The following is a 25,484-nucleotide window of genomic DNA, read 5'->3' as shown; positions in this document are numbered from 1 at the left end:
TTGCTCACAGGGCGTTACAGTAGTGTCAAGCCTCCCCGCATTATTTCAATTTCCTGGGGCAATTGCTTTACCACAGACTAGCCAAAGTTTAATTACCATCAGCGTAACCTTCCAGTTGGTCAATCTATATAAGCCTGGACCCCGTTCCCAGGTCAACTAATTTTTCAAACCCGTACAACTCCACGTCTCAAGGTGGTATATCTCAGCTTCAACCGCCTTTTCTTTCTGCCACGATCGATTATCGATATCCTTCAAAGCAATTGGAGTCTGTCAACATGGCGTCCGACCCAGAGGTTTCTGTAGCGCCTACAGGCGATGCGAAGAAGTCAGCCCTGCCCGCAGATGACCAGCGACCCCCTTCAATTGAATATGTTGAAAACCCCGACCTCGAGCCGACGCCCAAAGTCGCCATTTCCACAATGTTGGCTGTTTTCGTGAGTTTATATTCTCAAAATCTCTCTAAAATGCTGATCTGGGTTGTACTAACAAATTGGCTCTTCCTCGCAGTTCATGGGCCTGACCTACGTCCCCGCCATCGCGACCGGATTCATCATGCCTACTCAGATTCTTCAGCAGATCGGTATGGCTTTGGGAGACACTGAGAACATCGCTTGGATTCCGGGTAGTTGGTCCATTGGCTCTGCCGTTGCCTTCTCTATTGCTGGTGGTTTGAGTGACGTGTTTGGTCGCCGATATGTACTATTGAGCGGTCAGGCTATCGTCCTGGTTGGTGGTGTAAGTTACCAGACATGTTCTGAAAATGGAGTATTCCTCTTGCCTAACAGAATTGCTTGCTAGATTATTTGTGCTGTTTCCCAGACCACTCTACACATCGTTGCTGGAACTACTTTGGTAGGCTTTGGCGCTGGCACCATTATGGTCGCATATCCTGGAATCAGCGAGCTTCTGCCCAACAAATATAGGTATGTATCTTCATTCAAATTTGGGCCCAAGATCACTTTACTAACCTGTTTCTAGAGGTATTGGCTTGGCGTGGACCGAGTTCTGCATCACTATTCCTTGGGGTTCGTTGGCCGGCCTTATCGCTACCCATCTGTATCTCAAGGCGAGCTGGAGATGGTGCTATTATATCACCATAATCTACGCTGCTATCTGTCTGGTCGGAACCTTCATCTGCTACTTTCCCCCATCTCGACCCCAACATGACTTTGAGAGGACCCGCTGGCAGCAAGTCAAGGAGCTCGACTACATCGGACTTCTCCTCTTTGCTACTGGCCTTACCGTATTCCTGATCGGCGTCACCTTCCTCGGTGCTACCCATAGGTCTATGACACTCGTTGCAACAACTATCTCGATTGGTGCCTGTATCTTCATCGCAGCCTTCGTCTACGACTTCACCGTTCCGAAGAAGCCACTTTTCCCCATCAAGATCTTTCGCATGTACCGAGAATTCACTGTGTATCTTGTGGTACTCTTCGTGTCTGGCATGATCTGGCAGGGAGTTGTCACGCTCGGCAACCAGGGCACTCTGTTCATGTTCACTAACGATATTATCGAAATCGGTGTCATCTCGGTTCCCGCGAGTATGTCCGGCATTATTGGAGGTTGGATCATGCCTAGTCTTGTTCACAAGCTCAAGCACATCCGGTATCAGTTTGTTTTCGCCCTTCTGATGCAGACTGCCTTCACCGCATCGTACGCCGCCGTGATTCCCAACAACAAGACTGGTTGGACTCTCCTACCCATGTTCGGCCAGTCCTGCTTCACCTGGGTTACAGTGTTGTCCTATGTCTCTTCCGGTCTCTTGGTTCCTCAAGAGGAGCTCGGAGTCTCGGCCGGTCTGATGGGTACATTCCGTAGCGCTGGCGGATCGCTTGGTAACGCTATGTTCAGCACGATTTTGACCTCCATCGTCAACCGCGACCTGGGCAATAACATCGCTGGGGCTGCCATCGGTGCGGGTTACTCACCCAAAGACTTGCCTACCTTGATCCCAGCTGTCATCCAGAATGCTGTTGGCGTCCCTTTTGCCATGGCCAAGGTCCCCAACGTAACAGAGCCAGTTCTCCAAGCCACAGCTGCGGCATTCAAAAACACATACGCCAAGGCATTCAGAACCGTGTTTTACTCGACAATTCCACTGGGAGTATTGGCCATCATCGCGGCCTGCTTCATCCGTGATCCAAGTCACTTGCTTAACAACCATGTGGCTGTCCAACAAGAGAAGGAAGTCGTTGGAAAGAAGAAGGATATCGAAATGGAGCCCAAGATCATTGACTAAACGCATTAGCATATAGGTAGTTCAGATTGTTATATAATCCAGCAATACACGTCTACATATTTGAAGAATGTTATTGCTACATCTCTAAAGCTTAAACCCATACTAGTCTCACAAGGCTGCATCCGACTCGATCAGACGATTTCCGGGGGTTGCACTGATGGCGCAACCGCATTTGACCAGCCCTAAATAAATAAAGTTTGACTTAAACCAGAATACCGTAGGTTAGACCTTGGCCCATGCCCGTAGCTATTGCAGTTCATGTGGTGGTACTAGAGAGGATTGATGGGTTGGTCGTGGTATACCAAAAGGTTCGGTTGATTGTCGATGCACTTGACATATGCTGAAGGATAACGTGAGTGTCGAGGTGATCAATCACCTTCAGATATATCTTACGAAATTTTATTGCTGATAAGAAATGTGACGACAGTTCAGAATATGTAGTATGTACTTTACGGAGGACTGGTAACTACAGCTTAGACTTCTCTCCCCCGTTCAATTTCGCCTTCTCGGCTGCACTCAGCTCTCGTCTTTCTGGACCACCTCGACTGCCATCACCAAGGAAGGTATCCTCGCGATGATAATATTCTGTATGGAACCTCCACTTCTCTGCTAATTGACTGGGAAGCTTCTTCTTCCAAGCGGATGTCATACACTCGCCCAAGACTGGGAGAAATTTGAACGCGCTAAGAGAGATTAGCCAGGTGTCGTTAGTAAGGGCTGCTGTCACTTACTGTCCACTTCCGCCTCCGCCAACAAACAGGTTCTTATAATCAGGATGATAGTCCATGATGAAGTCACCAGTAGGTGTATCTGTGTACCAACACAGAGCTACCCGAGCAAGGGCATGATCAGCCAGCTCAGGCAGCATCTCGCGCAAGCCGGCTCGGAGGCGTTCCTCAGCATCAGCAGGAACAAAGTTCTTTCGCTCTCGAGAAATAGGAGGCGGAACGGAGATGTTGGACTCGACAGAGTTGTTGTCACCCTTTGAGGGCGCTCGAGTGTAGCCCCAACCGTGAACAGCAAACTTAAGCATCTTTGTGTCCTCGTGGGGAGGAAAGTTGAACCATCCGGTGGCGTAGTTCATATAAATGGGAATGTTCTTGTACTTGACCATCTCATCGTCTGTAAGGTGAAGGAAGCCGAGTGCTTGTGCTGTTGATAGTGTTGAGTTGTAAGTGGGGACGATACCGGAAGACCAGGCGCCTGCTGCAAGAATGAAGTGGTCGCCCCGCACAGGAGTTCCCTCAAGGGTTTTGACTGCTTTGATTACACCTTGAGCGTCGCTGTCAAAGCCGACAACGGTTCCGGCTCGACCAGCGATGAAGGAGATGCCTAGCTCGAGGCATTCATCACGAAGTTGCTTAATGGCTTTATTCGCATCTGCCCAGCCGCCAGACCTGTTCAAGTAACCCTCAAAGTTAGGTTGGGCAAGTTCGCCGGTCAAGATTGGAAACCTCCGCTTTATGTCAGCAGCATCTGCCAATCTGGTATAAGGCAGCTGTCGCTTATCAAGCTGAGCAATTGTCTTATCCGTCCAAGACTTCTCAGGTGTACTTCTCGAACCAGCAATGACATAGTCTGTCTGGTAGAAAATACCATTATACTTAGGGTCCTGGGACCACTTGCGATAAGCTTCATACGCAAGGGAGCAGTAGTCGGTGTCGGCATAGTCAAATCGGATGACTCGGGAGATATCCGAGCTGGAACCATCCGGCACCTGAAGAGGTTAGCGGATCGACGTCACTGAGGCTGGGGCTCTTACAGGCGGCATGTGCCTGTCAAGGACAGTGATGTTCTGATGACCTTCTAGCGCGAGCTGCTTGGCTGTAGTGAGGCCAAAAAGGCCTGCGCCAATGATTACGATCCTGCTGGTCTGATCCATGATGATGAGATGGAGGCAGGCGATGCTGTTTGGTAGGTCACATTGAGAGTCTGGCTGAAAACTGACGTCTGATATACTGGACCCAAGTGCCCAGTGGAGACGGATGTCCTGTATGCGACCCTATCTACAGTGTCGATGTGCCGTGCACGTGAGCGGATCTCCAGCATGAGGTTTAACGTGCGGCCCGTCAATCGATAACTCATATATATATAATAAAAGAATCATAGTAAATAAAACTTAGACCACTGTATAATTCCTTGAAGATCTTACTTTCCCCCCGACTTCTCCCGTCTCAAGAATGTTTACTATCGCAGCCTTTGGCCCCCCTACTCCTTTAGGATGCAATATTTGCAACCCACTTAGGCATGGAATCTCGAGAAAGCGTGCAAGACATAGATGCGATTGTAATAATCTGACCAAGGGAGGAGCGTTAGGTAGAGAATCAGAAAGTGACCGGAGTTACTGTATGTCATATATGTCTGGCATGAATTGCGAAAAGATATCGTTCAAATTCACTTCCTCAAGCTCCCCAACATCAAACATGAATGGATCAAATGACTCCTCTCTTTGGCTTGGTGCCAACTGGCTTACCTGTGTCTCAGTCAAGGGGTGGATATAATGCGTCGAGATGCGAATGATAGCATCTTGCGGACGACTTGAACTTTCTCCGTATAGCGGCGTCATCTGGCTGATCTTGGGATCTACCAGAGCCCAGAACAGAGCTGGATGGAAGACAATAGAGATGCCCTTACCAGCTGGCGGCTGTGAGCTATTATCCGCGGTAGAGTCCAAGCTCTGTAGTAATTCGAGCTGAAAACCTGTTAGTGACCCGGCTGAGTAGCTGCTAGCTACGCACCTTTTGCATAATGTGCGGCCATGTTGATGACAGCCTCTCCAAGAACCCTTTGCACCACTCTAGATCGCCTTTTGCTTTTTCCGCGACCTTCGGATCAATCGCACGTTGGAATAACCAAGGGATCGTTGCGACTACTGCTACAAGTTGCCCTACTAAAGGATCACAGACCTCGAAGCGCAGCTCCTCGCATAGACGTAGGAGTTTGAACACCCACGCTGAATTAAATAGAGCCTGATCAACAGTTTGCTGCAAAAAGGAACGGGCCTGAAGTCCACTCGATCTATCTCGCATAGCTACAAGGTGGATGAAAGGATGATGTAGAATAGCTGTGATGGCGTGAGTAACAACTTGCATGAGAAGCCACGGTATCCAGTACTCGCGCTGGTCCTGAAGCTCGGCGGCCATTCTTTTAGTAAAATGGACGTTTCTCAGCAGATGGCTATGAGGAAGTTTGGTTTCGTGTTTGTAAAGCTCTGCGCAGAGGATGTAGTGCATCGAACCGGGTGACCATGCTGTCTCTGCTTTCCCGATTCTGACCTGATGCATGTATGATGAGAGGTGACCCCACATCTCGATAACGTTGATGTAATATGCCGTAACTCCTAGATCCTCGGATGCGTCGTCTGAGAAGAGATCTGGAGGGCACTCGCCATCATTCGTGGGCGGAAGTGACGGTGGCCGGTGGGCGCTGGCTGGGTATCTGTGTTCGTCATCGTCGTATATACGGCTACGCTCTTGAGGCATGAATGTTTGCTCTAGAAGAGCAACGGTCCAGTGGCATCTCAGGCTGGCTTCAAGTTCGGGCGATGATTCGTAGAAAGAACTCTGGGATAACTTTCGGAGAGCCTCCAGTCGGGACATGGTTCCGATGCTCATCCACGCTCGGCCTGGTTTACATGCTGGTTCACCTGAGTCAGTTTACAACCAACGAGAAGCAGCTGAAATGTACTTACCTGCGACATCAACTAGGACAAGTAAGCATAAGGCTTGAACAATCTCAAGCTTAGGAATTCCCTGAGAAGCAAGGATGGCGACCTCCTGCTGTGCGGAGCTGCCATACAACTCAACCGCCTTGGATCTATTGTCACTGAAGAAGTCATGCACGCTATACCGCACAGTGAGCGCCAGGAAGCTGTAGAGAAGATATTGAGGTGCCGAATTAAGAGTGCCCCTGAGTTCGGCTATGTTGAAAAGTTGCAAAGGCTGGAGGTGTAGTTTCACACGATAGATCTCTATAAGATGACCCAAAACCTCTGACGGTACATCTGGACTGGGAAGTTCAGTAAAATTGATATTTGGGCCAGAACGGCGACTGACTTGTTCACATCAAAGATTGTGTCTATCGGCGGCGGCGAGGTCATGCCAGGACTTGCGCTGTACTCTGCTTGCAAACTTGTAGATGGAACACTTGCAGAAGTACTTGGAGAGGGCCCGGGGCCCGTAGCTGAGGCTGACGATGGTCTAAAGAATGAGCCACCACTCGTTGAATATGATCGATAGTGAACTTACTGAAGCAACTCATAAATACCCTTCACTTGTGACTCCAGCATCTGGAACCGTTCCTGTAAATCATCCCTTTGGGCACTTTTCGTGTTAGCTTCGCCTCAATGACTCGTTTGACTAACCTTACCTCTTGTTGACTCTACTGCTTTTTCTTGCAGCAGTTCTTACTGGCTCAAGAGATCGGTAAGTACATAGTTGATTTAGTCGTCCGCAGAATGAGCATGTCGGTCTTTCACCCGTGCATTTGCTCTTCTTTTTCCTATACGAAATTCAGCCCGACTGAACCTGATACATTATCTTTACGACCACGGGTACTTTACCGGCATGGCTCACAAGCCTGTTTGCTCCGAGGCTCCATTTTAATAAAACAGGCCGTTCAATAGTCGGAATGGTTGATAAAACTTATCCGAGTTGTGGCGATAAGCAGATCTGGAGATGGAGATGGGGACGGAACCCGGAAGTTTGATGATCATTCATAGGCACGTGAGCGGAAGCTAATCTTACCCCACCGGACTCATCAGGCCCAAGTATAATGAAGTCAGGAGGGCAGGTCGGCTATGGATGCTACGTTCTATTATACTCAGGCGATGTCCCGTAATAGTTTTCTAGAAAAATGTGTTGAACAAAGTTGTCACGCTGTTGAGCGGCCCAAGTTATTGTAAAAGATGACAATACGTACTGCAGAGTCCAGACTCCTTACAGTAATTCCGCCCATACACCAATGGAGTCACGGTCACGAACCATTGTAACGTTGTTTCTGCGCATTACATCACTTGAAAGTGGCTTGCATCTGTGGGGCATCAGTGAGGGGTCAAACAAAATCCTCTTCTCACAGTATCTTGCTTCCAATAACTCATTTCCAGCTCTTATCGACATCTACTTGCAGTCATGGCAACTCACGCTACTTACCCCAGTCTGCGGGACAAGACCGTGCTCATTACAGGCGGTGCAGAAGGCATTGGCGCTGCTACAGTGGAGTTGTTCACGCTACAGGGCAGCCAGGTCATCTTCATCGACATCGCCAAGGGCTCGGCGAAAAAGACAATTGACCGCGCTGTATCGCGCGCGAAAGACGCCAACGTGCAAGCCAAAGCACCCATCTTCTACAGTTGCAGTGTTTCGGATTTACCAAGGCTACAAGACACGGTCAAGAGAATCCAAGATAAACATGGCATGATACATATCTTGGTCAATAATGCTGCGGCTGCTGGAAACAGAGCCAGACTCGAAACAGAAAATGTCAGGCCTGAAGATTGGGAAGTGAACATCAACACCAATCTTCGGCATGTTTTCTTCATGAGCCAAGCTGTTCTCCCGGCGATGAGAGAGGCAAAGAGCGGGAGCATCATCAATCTTGGGTCAATCACCTGGCGCATCCCCGCCCAAGGAACTCCAGGTACTTTGACATTCCTGTCTGGCTATTCAGTCTGCTAACATGCCAAAGTCTACGGCGCGTGCAAGGCGGGAATCATGGGCCTGACGCGTACTCAGAGTAAAGAATATGGCAAGTACAACATTCGCATCAATAGTGTTATGCCTGGTGCCATTGCGACCCAGCGACAAAGGGATGAGGTTCTCACGCCCGAGTACCACGAAGAGGTTATGCGCGGCCAGAGTTTGCAGCGAGATCTTGAGCCGGAGGAAGTAGCTAAAGTGATTGTGTTCTTGGGTAGTGATGAAGCTAGTGGGGTAACTGGTAGTTCCTATGTTGTTGATGGCGGTTGGTGTAGCGATCCATGAGCAGTGGCTGGACCTAATCTTCATGCTGCAATCGAGCATGCCTGTATATGATAAATGAGACTTATCAGGTTTTATCTGTGCGATTCCGAACTGAAACCTGTCGCGGAGGCATCGGCCGGTGAGGAAAGTTCCTGATCAAGTGTCGGGCCCAAGATCCGAACCCCCTCATCTCAGTGGATCTACATCACTGTCAGCGAGCGGGGAACTTCACCCACGAACTGCATCAAGAGCTCATTCAGGTTCTCACTATACCCGCTACCAATTTATACTTCCAAGAACTCCTGTTCGAATATGGAGCCTTGGCGCCACACAGCGACACAAATTTTGGACAACATTCGTTCTGGTAATCTCACAGTTGAGCAGTATGCTTCATCACTACTTGAGCGAATCAAGCAACGAGATGACGATGTCAAAGCTTGGGCATATCTTGACCCGAAAGCTGTTTTGGAACAGGCTAGAAAATTAGACCAGGTACCAAAGGATCAACGAGGACCACTGCATGGCATTCCTGTTGGGATCAAGGACATCATATTGACCAAAGGCAACATCTAAAAGCATTCAAGTCGCAGCCTGTCGCTGACAAGTTATCAGATATGCCGACTGAACATGGCTCAACTATTTATAAAAATGATCATCCCGTAATCGACGCCGGATCGGTCATGGTTCTCCGTCAAGCAGGATGTCTCATCTTCGGTAAGTCAAGCCAGCCTTTCTAAACGCGAAGTTCTCATCATTTCCAGGTAAAACTACAACAACCGAGTTTGCTGCATCCTTCACAGGCCCAGCTACTCGCAATGCACACAGTACCTCTCATACCCCGGGAGGCTCTTCAGCTGGTTCAGCTGCCGCAGTAGCAGACTTTCAGATCCCCGTTGCTCTTGGTTCACAGACTGTAGGCTCTATTGTTCGTCCAGCTGCATTCAACGGCATCTACGGTTTCAAGCCTACATGGGGAGCCATCACAAGAGAGGGACAGAAGTTCTGTGCTCCAACTGTTGATACGATTGGCTTCTTTTCCCGAAGCGTTTCGGACTTTGAGACCCTAGCTGACGTCTTTGCTTTGCACGATGATGAGGAGAGCACGTTTGAAGATATCAAGGGCTCGAAATTTGCCGTACATCGGACGTCGAAGTGGAATTTGGCTGGAGAGGGCACAATCGCGGCTATGGACAAAGCTGTAGAGCTTCTCAAAGCACATGGCGCTGAAGTCGAAGAGCTTGATCTTGGTCCAGACTTTGACCAAGTCATTGACTGGCACCTGACTCTCGTACGTCTTGAGGGTGCAACGAGTCTGTGGCCAGAGTATTACCAAGACAAAGACAAGCTTGATCCGGTGTTGGCGAAAGGTGTTCAAGAGAAGCATAAAATTTCACGACAGGCCCAGCTCGATGCTTATGATGGGCTTGCAGCTCTACGACCGCGGTTTGATAAGATGGCAGATAAGTATGTCGCCGTGCTAGTTCCGAGTGTCTTCGACGAGGCTCCTGAAGGCCTGGGAAATACAGGAAGCCCTGTTTTTGCAGCGACTTGGACGGTAAGTGAACAGATGCTGGATCCTGGACTTCGTTAACATGGACAGGCGTTACATACACCAGTGGTCAATATTCCAGGTTTTCGTGGGAAGAACAACTTACCCGTGGGGGTTTCTCTTGTTTCCGCGAGACTGCGTGATCGTCACCTCCTCAAGGTGAGCGAGGCGGTTGGTAATATCTTCGAGGCAGAGGGTGGGTGGAATAAACAGTCTAGGTCAGGTTAGTCACCTAGCCAGTTGTTGTCACCCAGGAGGTTTCTTGCCACGTTAGTCTGAGATATTCTGAATGATTCAGTTCTCATAGAGGTACAAAGAGGGGTGCATGATCGGAAGTCTTGTTGCTTGTCTAATTCTATGTGTCTATTTGAACAGTAAAGATGAAGCCGTCCCGTCTATCGTCGATGATCATCCTCCTCATCGTCAGACCCTATCAAGAACTCCTCTTCCCTCCTCAACTCTTCCATCGGGATATCGTCATTCTTCAGTTTCGTGTAAACCTGTCTCTGCCTCCACATCTTCAGCCTTCTAATTCCGTACACAGCTGCAAGCACCAAGGCCGACACCACCACGGCCAAGATCCCCAGAGACCTCCACAATCTCCAGCCTTGTATACAACAAGGATACCAATACATAAAAACACCAACTGCCCACTCTTTCCAGCCCATCTTTCGCGCATGATCACGTACAAGACCCTTGCGAATCAAATGCTTGAAGCGAGGACCGTTGGGGCCAGAGTTGAAGCGCTTGAGACCAAAGTGCGGCACCGTTTCTTGCCGTGGGTCAGAGTCTGGATAGCTGATGTCACCCCAGTGGCCAGTAAAGTCGAACCACGAAGTGTAGTTCTGAGCGGGTTCGGTCGAAGACGGTTCAAAGGGTGAGATGATGGGAGTGATGGTAAAAGAATCGGGGTTAAACCGATAATAGTAGGCTGATTGAGCTGGGTTCCATAGCTTGCCTTCGTCACAGTAGTCGAACATTGCTGCGTTGTGAATTTGGTGGCTGTGGCTTGGTGAGTCAATGTTGGAGAATAGAACGATATTACATACCCTTTCTGCGGATAGTTGGCGTGTGAGCCGAGGGCACTGTACACGATAGGCTGGGATACTCGTTAGCTAGTGGAATCCGAGGGAGATGAACACTATCCCTACCCTCCCATCAGTGATGTTGACTGTCGAGTCATCCCATTTGAAACCAACACCGTCAATATGCTGGCTGTAGTAAATACCAACAGGGGTCCCATTGTGAAATCTGACCATATTGTGCTCCCTGACATCAAAGGTTAGAGGAACCACTGACCGTGAGTGGGAGCAGACTTACCAGTCTCCAACATGGTTGCCAAAGTGCATTCCCGATGATAAGTTCTCATCTCCGACTAAATGGTTGATGGGTTCCATGACTTGGGTAATGTTTGGCCCCTCATTGAATGAGTAAAAGTAAAAATAGAATGCATCAATGTCAACCTCGCTCTTCTCCACCAAGATCACGGCGCAGGGTACTGAGTTGGCTATCCGGCCAGAATCATCCGGTGCTTCACCCAGAATCCATTGAGGATAAGTGAGAGGATCTTCCTTGGCTGTGAGCGCAACATCTTCGCCACCGTAGCTATTGAGCTCCCCGAGATTCGAGAGGTCAATTAATGAAGGTCCACTAATCGGTTGCTCATTGAGTTTCGGTATTGTATTGACGATGTGAGCTGATAGGTCGCTAGGCATGAAGCGATCTTCTGGATGAAGCCATACTAATGGCGCTGCAATATTCGCTCAGTACTGAAGGCCATGACGGTGATCGATCGATCGATGAGATATTACTCACCATGATTAGCGACATAATCTGGACACCGATCAAGCCCCGAGGCTTCCGAGGCTGCCAAGACGTAACCAGCGTCAAGGCAGAGAAGAAGCAGCGTCGTTGGTATCAGCGAATGTATTGACGCGTCCCGAAACATGTCGAAAGGCCTCGTGTCCTTGGGGATCTTGAAATTGTTTGGAAACAGATCTCACTAACCCAAGTTAAGTTGACGCGCGATAGCGATAGCATATCAATAGCGCTGAGGTAATCAGAGGCCGGGATCTTCGGCTGAAAACAGGAGCGATCTCATTGGTGCTGCCGTAATTCTCCGCTGTTGTCGGCCAATCGATTCGTCGCTGGCGATTGAAGGGCTAGGCAATAACCGGATACGAGATCTTTATTTAACTAGGAAGGTCACTCTGATGAAGTCTGAAGGAATGAAGATCCATAGCTCGGCATAAAGTATTTGTATTATCTCAGAATATATTTTCTTCTGTACTTTTAGACATCGCTCCCGGTGATAACGTCCATCTCGTTCAGCGGAACAAGCTTAGTCCGGAAGATCAACTTGTGACCAACAAACATGACGATGAACAGGATCAAGCTAATGTACGCTGTGAAAAAGGAGCTGGTATCCCACTCGATAAACACCTGAAATCCACTCGTAATAATAATCAGCACGCTGAAGAACAGACCATACCAAGATAAATATGGCTGCAAAGGCGCAACGTAGGGTAATTCGGATCGAGAAATCCCTTGAAGAGCCAGGGCCTTCATGAAGCGAATGTGACAGAGCGAAATGATAGCCCATGCGATAAATCCCGCAACAGAGGTAATGCTCAAGAACCAGTTGAACACAACAGTTCCGTCGTTGGACAGATTGAGGAAAGACAAAAAGCCGACAGCGGCGCAAACACCGACGGCATTATAAGGCGTTCCGAATCTGTTGGTCTTCTTCAGAAATGCTGGGGCGTGGCCCGAATCTGCCAGAGAAATGAGGATGCGGCTGCTGGAATACACATCCGAGTTTGCAGCAGTCAATACAGCAGTCAAAAGAACCGCATTGAGGATAGAAGGTAGTACTGGAACACCTGCCAGTTGAGCCACAATAACCAGAGGAGATGCCGAAGCGTCTTGTGATTCGCTGAGGAGGTCTTTGTTCGTCGATGGGATATTGAGACCGAGGAAGAACACGGTCGCGATGAAGATTGAAAAGACGCCCCAAAATGTCCAACGCATCGCAGAAGGGATCGTCTTGCGCGGATCCTTGGTTTCGCCTGCACCGATGGCCACCAATTCTGAGCCCTGATAACTGAAACCAGCGGTGATCAAGACCGACCAGAAGCCGACGAAACGTCCAACATCTCCCTCGACAAGATGCTCACTGAATGCTCCAGGGTCTTTCCAGTACTTGAAGCCGAGATATCCTTGATCTCCGACGCCAGCATTGACACAAATCGAAAAGATGATGAAGCCAATGATTGTGATGACTTTTATGCTCGAAAACCACATTTCGAACTCTCCGAACCAACGAACAGGCATGAAGTTGGCAGCAGTGAACAGGACCCAAAATACAGCGATCCAGATACCGATGTTCAGTCCCTTCTCCCAGTACTGGATGATCAGTCCCGCGGCTGTTAACTCGAGCGCAAACGTAATGGTCCAGCTGAACCAATAAATCCAACCCATGGCAAAGCCAAATGTTGGGTCGAGAAAGCGCGAGGCGTATGTTGTAAAGGCACCTGCAACGGGGATATATGCTGCCATTTCGCCTAGGGCTGTCATTACTGCGAAGAGAAGACTTCCGACGAAGATAAAGGCTATGAGGAGGGAGACGGGGCCGGCTGTTGCGAGGGCGTTGCCCGTGCCGATGAAGAGACCTGTACCAACTGCGGCGCCGATGGCGATGAATTGGAGGTGGCGGCCATGGAGAGCGCGTTCAAGCTCAGTGTCGTTGGTGCCATGCTCGATGGACTTGGTGGAGGGGGTCGATTCGTTTACCTTGGGGTGAGGGTCCGTCTTGGCTTGAATATCCATGGTCATGTAGTTCGTCATGGTGTGAATGACATGAGTGCGGCCGCTTGGGAACCAGACGGCGAGAGAGCTTCCTTTTCACTCCTCTGGGCAGCCGATCTCGGGCCATCTGAAATAGCAAGTCATGTCCGAATACTCGGGGCAACGTACGAGTGATTGTGCATCTTGTCGATGAAAGGCGAACGTGTGGAGTCATGGAATCACAAAATTCGATATCCATTATATAATAGCTTAGTGAGATGTCTTCGCCATTCCCTTCTACCCCAGTTCCAGAACGAACCCCACGGGACATGTGGATCTTGGGCGTTGAGATTCGAGCACCATGATGTCGCCGCATCGCTGCATCACCCGCCTTGGTGCGACATCTTATCAGTCGCCGATCGATAAATAACCTCTTGACATTCTGGAAGCAAAGATTCGACGACAATCTGCGCGTGGCCCTTGTTCTGGATTGAGTGAGCTAGTGAGAGGTCATGTCTAGCCAGGGCGGATGTTCAAGTTGGGCGTGGTGGGGCTTGTTGAGATGTCGCTCTAAGGCGGAGGCTACAGATCTGTGCTTGATTGCCACCTACCATATCAGGAAACCACTTAAGATTGATTGCAGAACTAAGAGAGCCTCGTGATCTGTCCAGCATTTAAGAATTCAAGCAGTGAGATTGTGAGTCTGAGTACACATGGCGCTCGACTACCTATCAAGGTTCACCATCGTTGACTTGAATGTGCCATTTCTAAGCAAGCAGCAGAAAATACACATTCTCAGCTCAATCGATAAAGACAATATCTAATGTCAACTACAGTGGATAGAGGAAGTACTTATTCTCCAGATCAGTCAAGTCCAGCATCGAAACATCCACCTTGACCTTCACAGTCTCGCCATCCACAACCTGTTCGACATATCCTTCACCATGGTTACCGAGCGCTTCCTGTTCGGCAATCCACTGTCGTCGCTCCTTGTTTCTCTTAGAGAGGATGAACCGAATCGTTATTAGCAGAATGGGCGTCAAGGTGAAACTGGCCACGATCTGGACGATCCACGCAGGATAGTAACGCGGCCCTCCTGTCTTCCATAGCTGCGGTGAGATAATATTTGAGATTCCATAGAGCACCATGAACATGGCGTTTCGGGTGAGTCGCTTTGTATGACCGGCACAACTGGATGATACCCAGCCAACAGAGATGATCCATGTTTGCGCGAAGCAATTCGGGGGGAGAAGAAGGCACGCAAGCATAGGAATAGTGTTGCCCCATGGAATAGCGACCATGCCAATACTACTTGCGATACAAGGTACGCACCAGAGTGCAGCCCACCAAGCGCTATGACCAGGGAAGAAGCGTATCAGAAGCGAGGCTGTTATGCATGCAAGAATTGCAAACCCACCAGAAGCGACCCAGACGAGGGTCGATCCTAATGGAGAAACTCCAAGGTCCAGGAAGAGCAAACTCTGCTGGTAAGGGAGATTGTTGGCCAGCATGAGTGTGAAGCCCGAGAAGGCGAACAGCCAGGAAATAGGATCCTTCAAACACTCGTAGAACTGATGCCTCTTGAAGGTCTTCTGCTCGATTGAGCTGCGGGTAGTTTCATGAATGCGACGAATGGTATGAACCTTCTGTTCAGTGGTCAGAAACCATGCAGTTGCAGGGTTATTGGGATACCAGAACCAGGTTATCACTGATAGAACGAGGGATATGCCTCCAGTGATAATCATGAAGAATTTCCACGGGCTAGTGCTGACTTTGCTATAAAGCAAACCGTACGAAACAAGGCCAGTGAACATGGGCGAGCCGATGCAAGAAGTGTAAAATAGAGGCTGGACCTGGTGGAGCTCCTCAGGCGTAAAGAACATAGACATCGTAATCTCAAGAGCTGGAATGACCGCGGACTCGACGAATCCGAGAAAGAAGCGAAGAGGGATCAGGGCTCCATAGCTCTGGGCCACACAGTGGAGGAGGACAATAACAGCCCATGTAAAGATGATTCCTGAGATGAACGTGCGCAGCGGTAGCTTTTGAATGAGAAGTTGTCCAGGAATCTGACCAATAATGTAACCTGAAAGGGTTAGCTGTGTTGACTGCACACAATGAGGTGACTAACCGGTGTAGAAGAGGGAGTTCAAGTTGTTGTACTCGGAGTTATTGAGACCGGTATCCTTGAAGAGCCCAAGGAGTGTAGCTTGACCCAGCGTGCTCTTATCGACCTGAACCCGGGTGTTAGTGCCAATCATCTTTAGCGATTTGTCCTCCTTACATAGAGCATAAAGTCAATGAACGTGACAAGCAAAAGGACGTGGATGTAAATCTTGCGCTTGAGCTGCTTCTTCTTCTCGGGAGTAAGTTCCCCAACTTCATGTCCGTGCTTCTCGATAAGATCAAGAGTCTCATCTGCAGCTCGGCCAGAGATAACAGCGCCCTCATTGAGTGAGCTACTGGAGCTTGCGTTAGCGACCTTGGGGTCGACTTGCTTCTCGTCACTCATGTTATCGTTGACCCAAAGACGAGTGGCGATAGATTATGAATAAGAATGTGAGAGTAAATGTAAATTATCATCTTGGCGTCCTTTGATGCTCTTAAATATGCATGCAGGATCTGTCGATAATCGGGTGCCGGCAAGATGCCCGGTGACCTACAGGGTCAATATCTTAGGTTTGCAGGGGAGGTTGGCTACTGTGGATCTGCAAGCATGAGCCATTCTCATTTTGGGGCCATGTGTGACTGTTGCTGGGTTTCCAGAACCTGTCTTGCATGAAAGGCGTTCGACTTTCTCACATGAACCTATCCACTCCTCGCTTTTCGCCATACGGACTAGCAATCACATAATGAAAGTTGCCACAATATGTCGATTCAAGGGCGTTCTTACCCTGCTAGTTGACTTTCTCGGATAGATCCTGGAGATTCCATCGAACCGCACGGCTGGGTCATGCAAGATATTTGATGCTCCCAAGACTCTAACTCATCCGAGATGATGTTCCACGATGATCTCCAGTCGCTGTGATAAATATGGAGGACCATTCACCTGCACACTCTTAACAGCAGAGAGTGATAAAACTGTTTCTCGTTGGAGTTTAGTGTTGTATCATCTCTTTGCGGAACCACTGACTCGGGTCCGACATGCGGCTCCGTAGTGGGTACAACTCGGGTCGAAGCACATTAGTAGATCATTCATTGAGCCAAGCCCATAGGGCTATTACTCGGTAGCTTAAAGTTAGACGGGTTTCTCTTGCGGATGCGAATTGCGCAATTATTCCTTGCAGTAACGTCTTTGATAAGGGCGCGCAGTAGACTATACGTGAACCCGTTCGGCATGAGTCCGTTATATACACGAGTGCCCACGTGGGCTGATTTCGCAACAAGTAACCATGCAATTATACTATTAGTTCCATGTGACCAAATCCTTTTCTTTCCGCGCATCACGAGAGATGAAGGAGATGCATCCTGTCAAAGAGTCATTAGCATACCGACATACCATTTGCCATCAAGGCTAACTTGCCAGTCCTCTAACGGCACTCTCTCCTCCAGCATATTCGCCGCTTGCATAGCCTGGTCAAGGTTTGCTTTGACAGCCAGCTCTTTCAGCCGATCGATGATGTACAGCCTCGCAGGTGGAGGGCAAACTTCAGATCCTGCAGCGTTTGCAAGTGGCCAGACCACATATCGTGAAGCTGTTCGGAACGGCGTATTCAGCAGCTCTAGCGAGTATGGAACGCTGGCTAGCATGTCGTCAATTACATCGCTGGCTTGCAGTGCGGCCTTGATGGGAAGCTGGCTCCAGGTGGCTTTAAGGGGATCATCTTCGCCGGGTTCATTGAGGATCACTTGATGGGGATTTCGATCGAAGACGGTGAATATCCACTCGTTGACTGCCAATCGCATGAGCCTAGCGGTGTTGTAGACACGAGCTGACTGTTGAGACTGATATCTGTGTATAGTATCTTTGTAGGCGCAGATCTCCGTGCCAGGGGCATTCTGTCGGTCTTCCTCGGACGTGACATTGATAATCTCGTACGGCAGTTCTTGGAAGAATGTATCGACGAACGCGACGGCCTTCTGGTTAAGGTCCATGCACTCCCTCACAAAGTCCGTCGCCAACATGTCCTTTCTGCCAGACAGCTTGGCGAATTGACAGACAAATCCAATCATGTGAGTCCTCGATATATCGAGTCCCGACTGGTCGGAAAGGGCATAATCAAAGAGTTCTAAAAAGTCGTCTGCTATCGGGCTTGATTGCATTATGCAATTTGTCAACACATTGACGGCTGTATGGTGAAACAGTCTGCGCCCAAATTCAGTCTGGAATTGTTGTCTTCCTCGCAGCACCAAAAGTCTTAATGAACCTTGCACGTGGAGCTCCCAGTTTTTCGTTGAGCCTCGACCTTCGAAGACTAATCCCTCAAAGGTTGAGAGCAACAGCACACGAAGAAGGGTCTTGTCGAGGATGGCCACTTGGAGATCGCTTAGATCTTGGTTTGTCCGAGTCAAGGCTTTGGAGTAGTGGTAACGGGCTGCACGTAATAGGTCCACACGGCGATGTTCGAGAGCTAGAGAGGCGAGAGCCGGGGCGTGAATGGCCTGTATTATGTCATCATCGATGGCGAGAGTAGTTGTGTGTTCATGAAGGTACGTGAATGGGCCGGACTTTGTGAAGACAAAAAGGAAGTACCCTAGTGCAAGTTCTTCGGGGGGACTTGAGATTCGGAGACAGTCTACCTCCATGTCGCTGGGACTAATTGACTGAATCGGAGAGTTGCAATCGCTGAATGAGCTGTGGGAATCGGGGCTTGCTTTTGCGTTGACACATCTCTGGCGTTGTACTTTCCGTATGACGGCTGAGGTTTGGTCTTTGATCTTGACTGAGTGAACGTCTCGATATCCAAAACATGAGATTTTCATCCGCATGCATGTGGAACAGGAGGGCTTTTTGAGATCACACTGTAGAGGGTTAGATGTTTAAGAAGAGAACATGCATACGGACCATACCTTTCTGCGCTTCTCTCGACAGGGTTCGCATGCTCGCGAAGGTTTGCCAGAGAAGACCATGATCAGATGACCGGTCTGTTATTGGCTGTTGGAAGGTCTTCGGGTTAGTCCACTCGGTAATTCTGGTGCTTGGTGGCAGACCCTAGAGCTGTATGACGGAGTCGATGATAGTTGGATGTGTTAGAAAAGGCGAGTGTTTCGACGAATATTGAAGTATTTGGTGATTCTTGGGTCTGCTTCCTTAGCGTCGAAATGCCCACCAGATTAGGATAAGCTCATCATTTGGCATAACATTAGGCCGCTTAGTGATAAGCACGGCTAGTCGGCACCTATCAGAAGCCAAATGCACTGGAGGCCTTCGCTAAGCCATTTGATCCTTGCGTCATCTCACCCCAAGGCTCTGCCGAGTGCCGGCAATTCTCTGTCGTTCAACCAAACAGCGTCAACGATCTCCGCTTTATCCAAAGTCGAAGCAGCTTCATTCCATTGTCAATGAGTAGAAAGCGAAACCGGAGTCAATTAACTAGTCTAATGGGTCAAGGGTCTTCAAAGTGGCGATGCACAATGGGCGGAGTATCAGTAGGCCCATTGCTGATCAGACACTCAGCTATGCCTGGTCTGATTTCGCAAAAACATCCTCGAGCCAATCAAGCGAAACCTGGTTCATCAACACGTAACCCCCTTCTTGACAATGAAGTCCAGCACCCGAAGCCGTCTCAAAGAGATGATACGTCGCCCGACCTCCAAGCTGCTCCGTCAACTCTTTCGCCTGCCCAGGGAAGAACATATCATTCTGGCCATCTCCTACAAAAACAGGCGCCTTGATCTTGTCCACGATGCCCTTCAAGGTGAACCATTGGGACTTCTCCAGCAACGTGTAGGCCGAGTGAGTCTTGAATGACCACTCTCCCTGATCGATGCCCCATCGCAGAGTCGAAGGCATGCTCGCGTTGTTCTGAACCAGAGCGACCTCTTCGTCAACCTCCTTCTTCTTGTCAGCTTTGAATAGCTCAGTAATTTCCGGTCCAAACTGCTTGAGCATTACTTCGCCGAAATCGAAGATCCCGTCGAGGGCGATCACTGCTGCTAGACGATGCTCAAAGGCTGCGGCACGAGGCGCAAGGATCCCGCCAAACGAGAATCCCATTAGCGCAAGCTTGCTGCCGTCGACATCATTTCGAGAAAGCGCATAATCAACAATCGGTGTGACGACCCTTTCCCACTCAGGGATAAAGCCAAGGCCTTGGTACCGACGGACGGTTGGCTGTCCTGGTCCCTCATAGACGATAGCATTCATGCCTCGCTGTGTCAACGCCTCGCCCATAACATGATACAGGTCTTCCATGGAACCATCATATCCGTTACCCAGTATGACAGTAGGACGACGACCAGGCTTGTCCGTCTTGAAAAAGATAGCAGGGACAGTAAAGTTGTCAGCCTGTAGCTCAACACGCTCGCCGGGAATGGGCAGGAGCTGCATTGCTTTGTTAAAGGCATCGGCCTGCTGCTTCCAAAGCGACATGATCTTATGATCACTCCAGTTCCCATGCAGGAATGCATCAGCAGAGCGATAATAGGTTGAGGCCCTGAAGAACGCGTTTCTTGCAGAAACAGGATGCCTCTTGCGGTCGATTGCCTTTGCTTGGTTGTGAACACGAGTCGCAAGATTGTAGTACGCTTCGTAGTAGCTTTCGAAATCGCCCGTCTTGATCTGACTCGCCGCGACGAGGATCTCCCCGATATCCGCCCCTTGGTAGGGAGCTGTGGCCAAGGTCGCCATGACGTTGAAGTTGAAGTCAATATCCGGGATGATGTGTAGCATGGTGTCGTTCTTAGAGCCATGACTGCGGCGTAAGTTTACATCTGATGGAAGGGCAGTTGCAACAGCCTGTTGAACAGTAACATTAGTATATGTTGCATCTCCAATAAATACGGGACTTACCGATTGGAGAGACGCCAGAAAGACGAGGAGGGCGGCGTTGTTCAATTTCATGTTGATAGTTTGCTGTGTTAGAATAATGTAGAGGTGTTTTAATAACAGGTTCTGATGCAGCATGAGGAAATTCGATTGTGCAGTGCCTCGACCATTTTATACACATTCTTGATCCTTAAATATTAACATTCATTTGAGGTACTTCAAGAGCCCTCTCTTCCCGTCACCATACTGGCATAGCGGCATGGAGTGATCGACTACTGCGGACCGTCAGCTTACTAGCCGAAAGTCCCGCCATTTGAAAAGCCTACTGTATCCGGCACGTGTTTCGACGTAATATTCGGATTACCTAGCTCAGGTTGGCACTCGTTGCGTCGATTCAACACTACGAGCGGCTGAGATACCCGGTCAACATCATCGCTTCAGCACAGCCGTATGCTGAATACGCTGGGACGAATCAAACGAGTGACAGGATACATCTCATGTAGGTCCTGCCTGGCAAGTGGACTTCTCAGCCAGGCACTTGATGTCGCCCGAATCATCAGCTATACAATAACACGCTCGGCAGCAGCCTGTCGCAATGCAACACCCTGTTGGCCATTAGTATGAGCTTATTCTACTTTGGCGAGTCAGACTGTTGCTCACCAACGGGGCATCCAATGGGGTCTCCGGCCTTCTGGTACCTACAGTCCCAACATTCATGATGGAGCCAAGACAATCAGGAATACGGGGGAAAGGTCATATTGCTCGATTTAGCAGTTGGTATCAGAAACAAGCTGTTGGACGGTTTAGGGCGTGCTGGGCGAGATTTGAGTGACAAGAATAAGGTCACCATCAGGATCTTCTGAACAGATAGGGTGGCACAGCACGTAGCTTAGCGACACCATGATGCTTTGGGACGATTCTGCTAAGTTCGAAACAAACTTCAATGGATGAATGCTTCGAGTCCAATTGTAAAAAGCCTCAGTAGGAAGGGTTTTTTACACAAGACTGGTTCGCCTTGAATTCTTACTTCCATTATATCTAAGTCTATTCTAATTGAACCCGCAACTCGCTTCAAAATTGAACCTACAGTAGATCTAACCTGACGCCCTTCGTTTCCCTAAGTCAATACAATTGTCCAGCGCTCATAGGAGGTGCTAGCTTCACCACAAGCTAAAAGAATAGATCAGTACTCTCTTCGGCATATCGCAGCCGCAATAGTTACTCACCCACTCAATGTCATCATATGACTTGAAAAGTCGTCCTATTCCTTTGCCCTTCCTTTCGCCTTTGTCTAACTTCTCCTGTGCGTCTTGGGCCTTCCTCTTGTTTGACCTTTTGTTGAGAGCTCGACCAGCCATGGCAAGAGGATCTTGTCGTCCCATGTCTGATCTTTCTGGTAGGATATCATTCACAAAGGCAATTCGAGGTCCATAAGTGCTCAGTCTATCAACTGGTGACGTGGTATACGGCACATCTCGTATTCCATGGGAGGAGATGCACAGTTCCGTATCAAGGTCTTGGGTCTTGATGATACTAGAGCTTCGTTAGCATGAGCTCCTTGACTGCAAGAAATACGTACCATATCTCGAGTCCATTGGGGGCAAATAGCTCCATATTGGCCTTTGATAAGGCCTTTGAAACTATCGATGCATGGCCGAACGCCGTAGCAAGACCAATGCCGGCTTGACCTGCCATAAGTCCGATAGTGGCAACACCAGGCCTGACGGATAGATTTGTCAATTCACAAAGCCGCACGGTTTGAGCTAAATAACTTACAGAAACCACCCGGCAATGTTGGCACCCTTTTGGAACAATTGTGCCTCTGGGTTAGGTGTACGGGCGAGATTGATCTCATCCACGACTTGAAGGAATTGATCGCGTGTGATACCGTACCTGCTGACTTCGGAGCTATAACCACGTAGGAAGGGCTCTCCTGCTCCGAATGCAATCTGTGGGAGAATCAGAGGTCGGAACTCAGTGTTTTGGAAGGACGGTTGGCCGGAGGAGAATCGTGTATCCGTAGACATGGTCTCAGGGGAAGAGAAACTATATGATGGATGTTGATAGATATTGCTTTGTGAAGGCATCTGGCTGCTTCTAGGTCGACTGCTCAAGGGTGCATTGTAAGCGTGCAGTGAATATGAGGGTGGTTCGTCGTTATAGCGACATCCAGGCTGTTGCTGGCTGCTGGAGCCATCTCGAGCAGAGAAATTCTCTGTCTCAGGCGACCGATCCTTCGACTTCTGGTTATGATTTTGCCTTGTGCGTGGCTGACCTCCTTGAGACGAGGATGGGATTGCATCATAAGGCGACAGATTTCGTCGTGTTGGTGGCATTTGCCTTGAATTATAAGGGGACCTCTTTTTCTGACTACTCTCTGCTGCAGCGTCTACGGCTGAGCCGATCGTGTCTCTTAGAATGCCCATGATGCGTTTGTGTTTGTAAGTGGTCTGGGAATTAGGAGTAAAATGAAGTATTCTGGTGTCGCTGAGAAGATAGCCAAGATCAAGACATATATATACGTAAATAACGACTGAATATCATCAACATCTGTTGAAGTGCCAAAATCAGTAAGTCTATCGACACATTTTTGGTCGACTCATACACGCTTTCACCATTAGGGCTGAGCATTCAGAGGGTAAGCGTTAGACCAATGATCGGATTTGCCGATTACCGTGATGTTTGTCTGGTAGCGTCGAAATGGCCACCGAATCGAGTAAGTCAGACGACGATTCGCAGCAGTCGACAGGCAACACAGAGGTAAAACGACTTTTATTCGCAAATAAGTTCCACAAAGTCTCAGGCAAACTCTAAAGTTTGTCACTAGGCATTTGATCGACAATCGAGGATGCACAGCCCTACGACAACCCTAGTAAGTAATGCTATTCACTTGAATGACTACATATCACCTCTGGCGCTTTCTGACTGTCGAACAAGTGGCGGCAGAGGCCTCTATTAAGTGGCCTGCTGCTTGCCCTGGGGGTTTGTCCAACTCTAAGGTAGCCATATCTTGTGCCATATCTTGTGCCATTTCTGGGACATGCATGGAATTGGGTCCCTTCACGAGGACGCGTTCGTTTCAACCAATTATGAACATCATTGCAACTCGTGAACAACTCGTGAAGCGTGACGCGACCTTTTCGCGCCATTGCTTATCTTATCTTATATATCTTATCTTATCTTTCGAGGTCGCCCGGTCTACTAAGAAAAGTGCACACAAATATTTAACTTCACCAATCGAACAAAGAATGGTCAAAGTGTTTTTGGCAGGACATTCAGCCAATAGACCAGAAGGCGGGAAGTGGATTCGCTCGAGGACTTGGCTGTCATCAGGACCCCCGTCAATCAATCTCTACATGTTCTGCTTCTGAGGCCATGGTTATCTCATCGTCTTATCGTGGTATTGGACTTTGCAAGCAATAACTTACCCTGAACAACATTTGACATTTAATAATTCCCAACAAACATTCCAATATAATGGTAAGTACGAAGAGGAAATTGTGATATATACTCATATTGACTTTGAGTATCCGACGTTGAAAAATGCTGACAGTCACCACTGTCGTGCTTGTCCCTTAACAGATAATGCTCGTTACTGCGCCAAATTGAATTTTATCTGTTAGTGTCATAACACTTCCAGACCTCTCATTGACACAACCAACTTCGGTAAAAAAGAGTTGTTATGTGGCAACTGGAATGAGGTGCGCCCATTTGGGTGACATATGTAAAAAGATCCGATATGAGATGCCCTGGCTCTTACAGAGTCTTATTGATATTTAAGTATAATCGTGTATTATTGATGTTCTAGTTTCTCTTCAAAAGTTGTTGCTCTACTCCACCGAATGGTCACTATAGCTACTTCAACTGTACAACGGACGGCTTTCAGAAGTCGGAACAATGAACATGAAACTTTCACACTAGCCTTGCTATACCGTACCACAGATGTTTGGCTGCCGAATACTAAGACACTCTGACAAACGGCTTGGCACTACGCAGGGTAGCGTGGTGAACGAGTCTACTGAGCAGCTCATGTGACAAACCTTCCGTTAACGGGACCTTTCTGGCCACAGAATTAAAGCCAGTACAAAGGCTTCAGTCTGGACCGTTGATCGAGCAAACGGTCTCACGGTCAAGCCACCAGTCATCAAAGTTCGAGTCCCAGGATCACCGCCCCGTGCATCCAGCCAAAGACGAGGGCATTGTCTCGGGAACGCCTCTCAGGTCATTGACTCCTGTTGATTGGAAATCCAAAGAAGCGGAAAGTCGGCCTACCCAGGCTCTGGGCGCCAAGATCTTACCCCAGAGAGGCCCAGCACATGCTTGCATGTTCCAAAGTCCTGCAAGCGCTTCCACACCATTATGAGAATAGATCGTTGTATTTATACTCATTTGAGAAAGGCCACTTGGAGATCTACGCGGCTATGTCGGCAAGCCTTCGCTTGGCTGTAGCTAAGCTATTGCCGAGTAGCTGATGTTTTTGACATTGCTACGCTGCTGTTTAGTGAGCTGGATGCTGTCTTTCACCAAAGCGCTTGATCATCAGAAGCATCACGAGAATTGCAATCACCAAAATGCCCATTGCCGTTTGAAGGTCGTCTGATTCAAGTTCAAGACGCTGAGAAATGTTAGTTAGACTGGAGACCGATACGAGATTAACGTGACTCTGAGTCAAGTCTCGAATGCTTCGGCAAGCACCGAGATTGTACAAATTTCGCTATTTCTGACAAGTTCGAGATCAACCTGAGGCACAGTCGGACTAGAACTTTAACCCTAGGACTCATGAGCCCAGTCACATCATGGGATGATAAGATAAAGTGCGGAATGGTAGCATAGTTGCCCAATAGAGATCTCCATGAGCCCCCAAAGACACAAATCTGATGCTTGGAAATAGTCTATTCATAATCTAGAATCGGCCAAGCAGGCCAAGAGAGGCATCCTTGACGGGATATCGGCCCAGCCTCTGGGCGGCCTGGGCAGCCGTTGTTCTGGGTCAGTCATCAACCCTAACCCACGAAATGA

At 48.9% G+C, this 25,484-nt stretch overlaps 11 protein-coding genes; 3 read left to right on the top strand and 8 right to left on the bottom strand.

The window, feature by feature from the left end:
- Positions 1-275: 275 nt before the first annotated feature.
- On the top strand, positions 276-2,242 carry FFUJ_11646 (PEP5-like protein; the record flags this gene model as incomplete). XM_023570568.1 has 5 exons in its annotated part: positions 276-434; positions 508-735; positions 799-923; positions 979-1,120; positions 1,175-2,242. The coding sequence occupies 5 exons, from the start codon at positions 276-278 to the stop codon at positions 2,240-2,242; spliced, it is 1,722 nt and encodes a 573-aa protein (XP_023437662.1).
- A 466-nt stretch (positions 2,243-2,708) lies between these two features.
- FFUJ_11645 (related to fructosyl amino acid oxidase) lies at positions 2,709-4,124 on the bottom strand (the record flags this gene model as incomplete). XM_023570567.1 has 3 exons in its annotated part: positions 2,709-2,925; positions 2,974-3,959; positions 4,005-4,124. 3 exons carry the CDS (start codon positions 4,122-4,124, stop codon positions 2,709-2,711), a joined length of 1,323 nt encoding a protein of 440 aa, XP_023437661.1.
- A 459-nt stretch (positions 4,125-4,583) lies between these two features.
- On the bottom strand, positions 4,584-6,809 carry FFUJ_11644 (uncharacterized protein; the record flags this gene model as incomplete). XM_023570566.1 has 7 exons in its annotated part: positions 4,584-4,934; positions 4,981-5,879; positions 5,934-6,250; positions 6,298-6,441; positions 6,490-6,564; positions 6,611-6,742; positions 6,799-6,809. 7 exons carry the CDS (start codon positions 6,807-6,809, stop codon positions 4,584-4,586), a joined length of 1,929 nt encoding a protein of 642 aa, XP_023438111.1.
- A 562-nt stretch (positions 6,810-7,371) lies between these two features.
- FFUJ_11643 (related to D-arabinitol 2-dehydrogenase) lies at positions 7,372-8,223 on the top strand (the record flags this gene model as incomplete). XM_023570565.1 has 2 exons in its annotated part: positions 7,372-7,879; positions 7,928-8,223. 2 exons carry the CDS (start codon positions 7,372-7,374, stop codon positions 8,221-8,223), a joined length of 804 nt encoding a protein of 267 aa, XP_023437660.1.
- A 291-nt stretch (positions 8,224-8,514) lies between these two features.
- FFUJ_11642 (related to glutamyl-tRNA) lies at positions 8,515-9,793 on the top strand (the record flags this gene model as incomplete). XM_023570564.1 has 3 exons in its annotated part: positions 8,515-8,733; positions 8,787-8,916; positions 8,964-9,793. 3 exons carry the CDS (start codon positions 8,515-8,517, stop codon positions 9,791-9,793), a joined length of 1,179 nt encoding a protein of 392 aa, XP_023437659.1.
- A 353-nt stretch (positions 9,794-10,146) lies between these two features.
- Positions 10,147-11,699, bottom strand: FFUJ_11641 (uncharacterized protein; the record flags this gene model as incomplete). XM_023570562.1 has 5 exons in its annotated part: positions 10,147-10,753; positions 10,801-10,850; positions 10,903-11,020; positions 11,072-11,501; positions 11,567-11,699. The coding sequence occupies 5 exons, from the start codon at positions 11,697-11,699 to the stop codon at positions 10,147-10,149; spliced, it is 1,338 nt and encodes a 445-aa protein (XP_023437658.1).
- A 344-nt stretch (positions 11,700-12,043) lies between these two features.
- FFUJ_11640 (probable lysine permease) lies at positions 12,044-13,597 on the bottom strand (the record flags this gene model as incomplete). The annotated part of the gene is made up of 1 exon (XM_023570561.1): positions 12,044-13,597. One exon carries the CDS (start codon positions 13,595-13,597, stop codon positions 12,044-12,046), a length of 1,554 nt encoding a protein of 517 aa, XP_023437657.1.
- A 770-nt stretch (positions 13,598-14,367) lies between these two features.
- Positions 14,368-16,049, bottom strand: FFUJ_11639 (related to Dal5p; the record flags this gene model as incomplete). XM_023570560.1 has 3 exons in its annotated part: positions 14,368-15,623; positions 15,669-15,771; positions 15,822-16,049. The coding sequence occupies 3 exons, from the start codon at positions 16,047-16,049 to the stop codon at positions 14,368-14,370; spliced, it is 1,587 nt and encodes a 528-aa protein (XP_023437656.1).
- A 959-nt stretch (positions 16,050-17,008) lies between these two features.
- On the bottom strand, positions 17,009-18,607 carry FFUJ_11638 (uncharacterized protein; the record flags this gene model as incomplete). XM_023570559.1 has 2 exons in its annotated part: positions 17,009-18,499; positions 18,548-18,607. The coding sequence occupies 2 exons, from the start codon at positions 18,605-18,607 to the stop codon at positions 17,009-17,011; spliced, it is 1,551 nt and encodes a 516-aa protein (XP_023437655.1).
- A 547-nt stretch (positions 18,608-19,154) lies between these two features.
- On the bottom strand, positions 19,155-20,540 carry FFUJ_11637 (related to hydrolases or acyltransferases (alpha/beta hydrolase superfamily); the record flags this gene model as incomplete). The annotated part of the gene is made up of 1 exon (XM_023570558.1): positions 19,155-20,540. The coding sequence occupies one exon, from the start codon at positions 20,538-20,540 to the stop codon at positions 19,155-19,157; it is 1,386 nt and encodes a 461-aa protein (XP_023437654.1).
- A 1,047-nt stretch (positions 20,541-21,587) lies between these two features.
- FFUJ_11636 (uncharacterized protein) lies at positions 21,588-22,891 on the bottom strand (the record flags this gene model as incomplete). XM_023570557.1 has 4 exons in its annotated part: positions 21,588-21,635; positions 21,692-21,998; positions 22,045-22,185; positions 22,242-22,891. 4 exons carry the CDS (start codon positions 22,889-22,891, stop codon positions 21,588-21,590), a joined length of 1,146 nt encoding a protein of 381 aa, XP_023437653.1.
- Between the last annotated feature and the right edge of the window lie 2,593 nt (positions 22,892-25,484).

Source organism: Fusarium fujikuroi, chromosome FFUJ_chr11 (assembly GCF_900079805.1).
Source record: "Fusarium fujikuroi IMI 58289 draft genome, chromosome FFUJ_chr11".
NCBI classification, from domain to species: domain Eukaryota; kingdom Fungi; phylum Ascomycota; class Sordariomycetes; order Hypocreales; family Nectriaceae; genus Fusarium; species Fusarium fujikuroi.
This window is presented reverse-complemented; position numbering and strand designations above follow the sequence as displayed.